The 10,600-nt window shown below is 34.4% G+C and overlaps 1 protein-coding gene across 1 annotated transcript; it reads right to left on the bottom strand.

Annotated features, from left to right (window-relative positions):
• Positions 1–1,043: 1,043 nt before the first annotated feature.
• Positions 1,044–8,486, bottom strand: LOC113228717. Its single transcript, XM_026462075.1, has 3 exons — positions 8,206–8,486; positions 5,163–5,392; positions 1,044–1,858 (listed from the first exon to the last, which is right to left on the bottom strand). Exons 1-3 carry the CDS (start codon positions 8,305–8,307, stop codon positions 1,663–1,665), a joined length of 528 nt encoding a protein of 175 aa, XP_026317860.1. The 5' UTR covers positions 8,308–8,486; the 3' UTR covers positions 1,044–1,662.
• Between the last annotated feature and the right edge of the window lie 2,114 nt (positions 8,487–10,600).

Genomic DNA, 10,600 nt, shown 5'->3' with positions numbered 1-10,600 from the left:
CATGTTTTATGGACTTCAAAAAAGGAGGAGGTTCACAATTTAACTGCATTTTTTTTGTACATATTTTACGCGATTACTCCGGTTTGTGAACTTGTGAACCGATTTTGATGATTATTTTTTTGTTGAAACGAGGGTACCTTAGTATTGGTCCCATTCAAATTTGAAAAAAATATTCCACTCTCAGGGTGGTAAACTAAGGGATGATTGATTTTCCGCACTTTCCGGTAACCGATTTTAATAAAACTTAGCAAATAGATATAATTCCACGAACATTGAGGTCATTTTTTTATGAAAAGTTATAATTATTAAGAAACATTTTTTTTATTACATCTAAGATTTTTTCTGATTAATGTTTAATTATTTTTCCGGATTTAAATCGCGTATATTTGTTTTTTCAAACAAATCGATGTTTCGGGCCCTTTATAGGTCCCATGGTCACGTCGGTTTGTTTGAAAAAACAAATATACGCGATTTAAATCCGGAAAAATAGTTTAATTTCCTATGTGTAACAATCGCGAAAACCTAAGAACTCGATAATGTTTAATTGTCTATTGCAAGTAATAAAGGTATCGACCATCACCTTCACTTGAAGTAACTGCCTCAGTGGCCAAATGGTTACCATCCTGGACTGTCACGTAGAGGTTCGATTCCCTTACATTTATGTATCTCGCGAGTTTGGTTGTAATTTCTGGTACTCTATGTGTGTATCCATGGTACCCGCGATCTAGGGAGTAAGTGAGTTAAAAAAAAACAAAAAATTACGAGATGATCTCGGCTATAAGTAAAATTAACGGTAGTAATTATTGTAAATTCTTCATTCCTACAAAAAATTATGTATGTAATTATTATTTTGTTAGTTGTAAATTTAAAAGTGAAATTAATAAATACATTAAATAAATAGATTAGTTAATTAATTTAAAACGTGCATTGCGTTTGCATCGCGTTTGTAACGCGTTTGGTATAGGTAGACGATAAGTCTAATAGTCGCAGTTTGTAACAGCTCTTTAACGAAAAAAAACTTCGAAATGAATTTATTTATCAACCGTTTATTTGATAACACTGTCAAATTGTAAATATATGATTACAAATTGCAATAAAGATTTTTAACAAATTATAATAGAAAACTTAATAAATTTAAAAAAAAGATAATAATAAAAAACCAACACGCAGTAAATTTACTAGATAATACTTATACATAATACAAACTGCCGACATTTCTGTAATTTAACCATACATCGATTACAAAGCCTTTGTGGCAGAATGGGTGGGCTCTTTGGATACTGTACGAGGAGACTTCAGATTTGTTGCTCGAGTAGAGTACCTTAATTATTTCTGCCGCCAAGCAATGATGTGAGCATTACCGCGTTCCGAATTTGAAGGGTAAAAAGGTAATGGTGAAATTATAGGCATATGAGATTTGTCAACTTTGTTTCAGGGTGACGGGCGCAGTAGCAGTAGCCCACATATCTTTGCAATGTAAAGCTTTTTGATTTTTCTATGTACCAGAACACAGCACTCAAATCTTCGCTCGCAGTCATGGTGAGGTCGAGTAATTAATGTAAATTATTTGTCATACTTGAATGTGCTTCGTTTAATTTTTTTTTAATTGAATGAGAATTTGACAGTTTGTATTATTTTAAATGTAGCCGTGTTTGTTTACTTTCAAAAAGTACCAGACAAAATTCTTCGAATTGCATTAAATATTTTTTTAAAGGTTCTAACTCTTGAAGGCGGAAATATCAGATCCAGCAGTCCTCTTTCCAGGGTCTGGGGTTTTAAAGTACTAGTTGATTCGCTGGTGTGTGTAGCTGTAGATGTCATCAATTTGTCGTTTAGTAAAAATGTAGTTCCCTCGTATCTGAAAGTTGAAAAATGGATTTTAATATGATCTGTACACATATATGACAGCATATCTTGGGACAAAATCGTCCTGTTTTTAATCAAAATGGTCTGACCTTGATTCTAGCGGCTTTAATCGTCCGTAAAAGTATTGGCTACACTATAGTGAGAGGCACCTCGGAAAACTAAACAGTAGGACAGTAGTTAAATGGATTGGTATGTAGGATAAAGGACGTTCCCCATTTTGAAAATCTCAAAAAAGTGGATCTTTATCGTCACCCATTAGATGGTGCGCCAAAATTCGGCGTGTACTTGAGGTTGACACCATTAAATATTAGAACTACAGAAGTTCAATCAGCTAATGAAGTAAATAAATTCTTCTCTACAGTTGGTTCTGAATTGGCTACTAAGATCAACTTTCAACATTTGCTTCCCTCACGAAATTGCTCTCCACACTTGGCTCCCTCTAACTCATTTGTCCTTTTGGAGACTACTTGTGAAGAGGTAGCGAGAATAATAATGTCCTTGAAATCCGACAGTGCAGCTGGCTGGGACAATATCTCTGTTAAAACCTAAAAACACTTAAAGAATTGGTGGTTCTCCTCTTACTTTTTTAATAAACAGATCCCTGAGTGAAGGTGTATTTTCCGCTGCTTTGAAAAAGTCCATCGTAGTACTGATCCACAAGAGTGGGAAGAGAGACTGTGTGACTAACTATAGGCCTATCTCATTACTTACAGCTACTTCTAAAGTCTTCGAAAAAGTTATCAACAAAAGACTCACAAGTTATCTAGAGTCAAAACATCTACTCGCAGATTCACAATTTGGGTTTAGGGCAGGGAAATCATCTGAAGATGCAGTGCACAGCTTCACTAACTTTGTGATTCAAAAATTGGACAGCAGAAGGAAATGTTTAACTTTATTCTTGGATTTAGCTAAGGCGTTAAGAGACCGCGTCGAGTCTCTTTTTCCATTCTTTTGGACAAACTTGAAGCGATGGGTATAAGAGGCACTCAACTTTCTCTTTTTCGTAGCTACCTAACAGATACAACTCAATGGGTGAGGATTGATTCTGTACTTAGTCAGGAGACTAATATTAGTTTTGGGGTTCCTCAAGGAAGCATCAAGGGACCTACGCTTTTCATTTCTTACATAAACGGATTATGTCAACTAAAACTGAGAAATTGCCACATAATATCATATGCAGACGACACAATATTGACATTTTACGGTGATACTTGGAAGGAAGTCTTTGAGTGCGTACAGGAAGGTGTCAACACTGTTACAAACTGGCTTGCTGCTTATTCTCAACACTGTTACAAACTGGCTTGCTGCTTATTCTCTAACTCTTAAACTAAATACCTAACTCATGTTTCCAGTGGTCAATTGATCTTAACTAGGGATTTTCATATTGTGGCACATTCTTGTTCCAATCTGATTTCCGGTGACTACACTTGTCCATTCATTGAAAAAGTCGCAACAATTAAGTATCTGGGTATTAGTATTGATGACCGCCTTTCCTTCAGAGATCATATTACAAACCTCACACAAAGAGTCCGAAAACTCACTTACGTCTTTAAAAATTTTCGACATGCGATGGATTTTAAATTATTCAAATTGGTTTATTTGGCATTTTGTCAATCTATTCTATCATATGGTATATCGACTTGGGGAGGAGCTGCAAAAACTCATATGCTGCAATTGAAGAGGGCCTCTTTATGCCACGCTTATACTCCACGATTAGCCTTTTCCACGACGCCAAGGTACTTACAGTTCGACAATTGTATATTCTGTCCACTTTATTAAGACAACATGAGGAAATTAAATACAATACTGAACATTCCAACGCTCAAAAGAGAAGGAATTACATTGTCTGCCACACAAAACCACTCAGGACGTCCTTTGCACACAGGTTTTTTTTGCTTTCAAGGGCCTACATAATTACTTAAATAAATCACATAACGTCTACAATATGGTAAGATGGAAATGTAAAAATACCATATCTGCTTGGCTGCTTGCTAAGACGTATGATGAAACAGAGAAACTTTTGACTATAGCATCATAAACGCGCACACACACACACACACACACACACACACACACACATAATTCACGCTCATTCCCTCTCACATACACACACACTAATCCACTCACCTACGCCCACCTAAACACACACACACACACACACGCACACACGCACGCACGCGCACACACACACGCACACATACACACACACACAAGGCATACATACAAAAATTACACCCACATACTCAATCTTTCTCACGCTCACACACACACACACACACACAAATATTTTGATCGAAAAATCATATTACAAAATTGAAGACTACGTGTTAGATAAAGATGTATGGAAAGACGACATGGCTCCAGAATCCACACAAATTTGATTCAAAGTGTATTCCATAGCATTTAAATTTATTTGAAAAGAGCAATCCCTAGAGTTTCTTGCTCGTTCTTCTCAGCGTAGTGAACGAGCAGTAGCTTAAATGTGACGTTTTCAAGTGTAAATTTATTTTACCTATGGAATACATAATCTTTGACTTTGACTTTGACACACACAAATGAAAACACTAACTTTTTAAATTACTCCCTATTGCACAAACTCACATACTATGTGACAAATAGACCTAAGTAAAGAATACTCTAACCAAAAGCTAGAGACCAGGAGTCCTAAGATACAGGGTTTTCCTAGTTTAGGCTCCTGTCTCTCACATACATTAACTTGTTAATTCCTGCTGTAAATTAGTTAGTAATTGACATTTGTGGGAGAAGATAAACGACTATTATTATTGTCAGTACTACACAGATAAGAAGAGTTTTCCTGTTGTGCAGTAAATTCTAATACTTCAACCCCAAAAGCATATAGTTCCTTCTCTCTACCCTTGATGCCCAAATAAAGGTAAGCCAGTTGTGGGACTAGATGGTATTCTCTCTGGCTAAAGCTATTTAGTATCAGCATTGACTTACAATTATATGGACGTCGGGTCCGCGCTAAAAAGTGTCCGAACTTATAAGGCGTTAAAATCGTAGAGCGTCATTCACGCTTTAGTCTTCGTTTGTTCGACTGACAGCGAAGCAAGCAAAATTAGACAGTACTGCGATGACATTACAAGTTAAGTTCAACGTTTTAGCTTTTTCATATTCCTTTACATGTCACTACGTTTAAATAGGTTGACTTGAGACATTTTTTTCGTGGTTTGTGTATTGGACCCGTCGTCCATTTATTTGTAAGTCAATGAGTATCAGGGACATTTTCATTTCCTAAATCATTATTGCACTTTAAATGGTTCAAAAATACATACTGGGACGATATTGTAGGAGTTATTGATGAAGACGATATCGATGTACTTTGTGTCTGCAAATCGAAGTTAGCCAAATTTAAATGCAAGTTTGACAACCGTCCATCTTTCTTGTTCCGGAACAACATTGTGGGCTTGAACATGTTCGAATAAATGTCGTTGAATACCAACTTGGGAAGCGGATACGATGGATTGCCATCTTTTTCTTCTGTTGTTTCAGGTTTTGCTGGTGTCTGTGAACAATTATATCGTGTACATATAAATAAAATACAGTAAAAGAGAAAACGTTGATAGCTTCTCGGGCACAGTACCCCAAAGCCTGACCCTAGGTAGGTACTTTTTACAGTAACTATGTAGAACATTTAAAGTTTACACACATTTAGAATACTATTTTTCTAATATATTTTTATTATACACCATGCGACATTATATTTACCCGACTTTTTTTTATAACTTCAAGTGACGGGACGAACAAGTCGTGCCCCTGATGGTAAGCTACACACCTGTCCATAATAGTTAGTGCCTGATTGGGTTGTATTAAAATTATTTAAAATCATTAGAAAAGTGCTTAGTTTTTTTTCCTTCCAACTCAGGGCTTGGTTTCCCGAGAATCATGAATTTTTTAATGGCGATGGTAAAAGCCGTGCGGCAAATCCTGTGGTTCTTCTTTAACTATTCTACGGTTGCCATAATGATTGGGTTGTATTAAAATCATTAGAAAAGGGCTTGGTTGTATAAATAGCCATGTATTTATTTCAATAAAGAAAAAATATTTACTCTCTTATAGAAACGAAAACACACAATGAAACAAAAAAGGAAGGATAAAAAATAAAAGTGACACTGGTTCAAACTAAAAGGAGTCCCGAACAGTGCCACTCAGAGCTTTAAACTCCAAAGATCTGAGGGGCACTACCACTGCGCCCGTCACCCTGAGACATAAGTTAACAAATCCCATGTGCCTGTAATGTCAGCGACTGCGGGAGGGTTATGTTTTTCAAGTCTATGTATGTATGTATATCCATTTCTACGTTTCCCTACAGCTTAACGGTTGATGGATTTTGAGATATGAGGTGTGTTAGATTCGTCTTGATTGTGGGAGTGTCATGGGCTATAAAAATATAATCAAAATAGTGAGGGGGATAATTCTTTTTTCTTTCCAGCTAAATATTTTTGCTATCGGGTTTTTGTTTTTTAAATATCTTTTAGATTTGGTTTCTTTTTAACGGACTTTAAATAAGATAGAAAGTGTTATAATTATTTATACAAAGATCGAACACTCAGAAACAATTCCTTCGATCAGGCTGGATTCGAACCGACGTCTTCTAGCATACCGTGCCAGACGCTATACCAACTAAGCAACGGGACGAACCAGAGGAACTCACGAATTTTTCTACGTGTTTGTTGTCGTTACTTTGTATTTGGTTTTTCAACGACTTTTTAGCCGTAGCGCTATCTATGAGAAATCTTAAGTATTTCGTCGTGCTTAGTTGGTATAGCTGTGGCGGCTGTGGCGCCACAATGGCGTCACTGCAGTGCCTCTATAACCGTCTAATTTAAAGTTTGATTATAATACATTTTAAAATTAACTTCTATACTTTCCCTTATTTTTGAATAATAAATATGTCACATAAAACACATTTAAAAGCACAACCTTATAATACCAATAACGCATAATTTTTTTTCTTTTAAATAAATATTAATAATTCTACTCACAATGTAAAATAGCACAATGAAAAAAACGCTAGATTTCATGACGGTGTATAGTTGGCCAATCGTAAATTCGAACTGATGACTTGTGCCATTGTAACCTCCTTGTTACAATCTGACATGATCTCCGTAGATTGTTTTAATAAAAACGTTAGTATATTCATTAGTTCATATAATGTGATACAATAGTAAACAAGGCCATTGTTAAAAGATCTGTCGTTTATTGTACAAGAGAAGTGTTTGTATAAATAAAAAAGTTTGTGAAAACATGGGTGTTCTTCATGTTTTCTATTGTGTTTCCGTTGCGCAGACGACGTTTGAGAGGGTAGCTCAAAATTTAAAAGATGATGTGGATGACCACATCGCTATCCCCGGAGAACAAAATGATAATCGCAACAAAGTGATATTTCAGGAAAAATAAAAAACATGTTTTCATTGATAAGTTCTTAAATATTGAACTTAGGTTGATTAATAGTTAGTTTTAAGGAAATAATATTTTTTGTGCATTCTATATTATAAATGAAAGAGCCGTAAGTTAAGCCAAAATGGAGATATTTGAATAATAAATAATTAGTAAAAATCAATCATCATTTATATATTAATACTCGTTGTGTCTGAGCCGCAAAGTAAGTATTGCACCGTTGGTTTATCATTTTATTCTACGGGTTGCAATAGTACAAGTGGCGAAGATAATAATTACATATCATCTTAATTCCAAAAAAATATCTTACTGTTTACGAGAAAACATAGTAAGATATTTTTTTGGAAAGGTCTTTTATTCTGCTGCTACAATGAAACCATGATATGATAATCAACTTTTGCTTTATTATATGGACAGCCCGAACAGTTTCAAACGGGAATAAAATATGATAACTGCGTGTATCGTTATTTCGCGTAATTATTTTTACGATAACATAATTCTATTGTCATTTGGCATATTAAGATTAGTTTAATATTATCATATTAACCTTATTCTTGTGCACTTGGGCATGGCTATAAAATTTGAATTTTATTGTATTATTTTGTTATTCCGTAAGTAACTACTTAAAAATCACGAAACAAATTGAAAAGATGTATTGGTACCTAAAGATCTTAAATATGATATAATACTAAAACTGTGATAATGGCAGTTATCCATTATTAACCAGCGGTATAGCGACACGCCGCGCCGCCCTCTGCCCCGTTAGTCGACCTGTGTCAAATTTTCTCCGCCTGTTCTTATTTTATTCATAATAATTGTCACAGCTTGGGTTGCGGGAATATCTCGTCTTAACATTTTTGCAAAGCCTCACAATCATCGAAAAAAGAACATGTGCTATTTTTGGAAGTGTAAACTTACCTTACGCGAAAGTAAAGCTTCTAACTTTTGACTCTGTTTCGATCTGGGCACTTTGTCTAATTCAATGAAACTGTCAATTGCAGATTTCCTTATTTCATCCATTTTATTATATAAATTTTTATAATACTTATCTACGTTAAATTCAGTGGTTGTTTCGTTAACGTCAATATTAAATTCCAATGCATCAGTTTTATTTTCAAAATCACCGTCATCATTGCTTATATTAAAAAATCCATTTTCTTTGCTGAAACGATCGCGGGCGTCATTTGTTGCGTTTCTTTTCTTATTCAAGTCACGTGTATGATTCCATGTAGTCTTATTATTATATGCAATTTTGCTTTCGGTAGATTGTTTCATATTATAATTAGATTTAGAATCCTTATTTTTATTGCCATTGATGTTGATACCCTTGAGTATTTGATTATTTTTGACATTACCAGCAAATTTGCTATTGCTATCGTTGAACTTAATAACTTGTTGATTATTAGATTGGTTTGAAGTTTTGATATAGGTAACGTTTATGTTTGTACCATTTATCGTACTAATTTGACTTGAAATGTTATGCGTATTAGTTTTGTCGTTACATTTTTTTGATAGTGAAATAATTGTTTCATTTTCAGCTGCATCAACAACATATTTGTTGACTGTAGCTTTCCGTTGTATATTACTAATATTGTTCTTGCCATAAGTACCAGATTTGGAATAATTTAATAACGTTTCTAATTTATTTATCCCGTTTTTCTTGTCTCCGGTTTTAATTCTGTTCTCATTCTTGCATAACTTCGTGGTTTTCAATTTGTTTATGGCATCTTTATTGCTATCAATTACGTCTGAGTAGACTTTAGAATGACAATTAGTTTGATTTTCAATATTTAAACTTGATTTCCGATTTTCAGCACGATCATTATTAGCTTGTAAACTCCATTTCATACTACTTGATTTAATAGTTTCATTTTTATCATCAATTAATCTATCTTTAACACTTTTGAATTTCATATACCAATTTCGTCTCTCTATGCTCTCTATGTATGTTAAGTTGTTATTCTCTTTGGTAAAATTATTAACATTTTCATTTGAAAGCTCTCTCGTATCATTAAATAATATATCTTGTACTGTTTCAGAATTATTACTGACGTTATGATCATTATCGCTTGCACCGCTTCCTAGATTAAATCTTTTTTCAGATTGATTTTCTCGAGTGTTAATTGCAATTGTTTGATTTTTGTAAATTTCTTTATTACTAGCTTTCGATTCCGTAGTATTCAGTTTAATTTTTCCACTTTTATTGCTTTTTGCATTAAATGCAATATTGGCAACAGCTAATTGAGTGGGGTTTTCATTATTACTACTATACAAAGCCTCGCAACTGTTAGTACGTCTACATTTCTGAAGATCAAAACTTATGACCATGGGTCCATGGTTCAAAATCATGGGTGAACTGTGGATTATTACAACCGATAGAAGAAATGAATGAATAGAATTTGTCATTTCGATATGTGTCCTCTTACTTACCCTTGATGACTTAAAAATTTAGTAATAACAAACCATTAGGTTAAATAATTTTTCACTGACACTAAAAGTAATGAAGATGTGTTCATGCGTAATTGGTACTAAAAAGACTAAGGAATGAACGGCAGTTTGTGGTACACAGACAATGAAGTGGGAAAAACGCAAAGTTCCAAACTACAGGTTCTCATGCTGATGTTATATAAACAAGTTATATTCTCATTATTATTTTGTATTGTTTATAATAAACCAATAGATTTCATTTACTTCCATGCGTGTCAAAGGTACAGTTAACTTCAAAGATCCCTAAATACCTAAAGTTATTGACACCTTAAGTATAACAATTTGTAGTTTCTCTGAAGTTTTATTGTTTAATTGAAATGAAATTCGGATCTAAATTGTGTACATTTTTTTAAACAGTTTCGGGTTCTTTACAGTTTACATGGTTTAAATTCTTTAATTAATTATTACAAGCTGAAACAGATTATATGTAAAATTATTACATATATATTATCATCATCATTTTAGACAAAAGACTTCCACTGCTGGACCTAGGCTTCCCAAAAGACCATCACAATGACTGGTCCTGCTTTGCTTGTATCTAGTAGCGCTAATACAACAGCGCGCGACTTGAAGAAGAGCGACATAGTGCAAGATACTGCTATCCCGGCATAGAGAAACCCTTTATGTAGCTCTCGCTCAAGTCGCGCCATGACGTGTTTGCGCTACGGCGAATTCCTGCAACTTTCACCAGGTCTTAGGTCTATCTCTTGACTCGAATGCCTACTCTGAAACTTCTTTAGATTCAAATTATGAATATTTTATCTTGGGTCTTTGATTTACATTACATTCCTTGTACAACTCCAGCATTCGGTTCCGCATGCCTGCA

This window comes from Hyposmocoma kahamanoa, unplaced genomic scaffold (genome assembly GCF_003589595.1).
Source record: "Hyposmocoma kahamanoa isolate Upper Pololo Valley unplaced genomic scaffold, ASM358959v1 237, whole genome shotgun sequence".
NCBI lineage: Eukaryota > Metazoa > Arthropoda > Insecta > Lepidoptera > Cosmopterigidae > Hyposmocoma > Hyposmocoma kahamanoa.
Note: the sequence above shows the minus strand (reverse complement) of the source record. Positions and strands in the feature narration are given on the sequence as shown.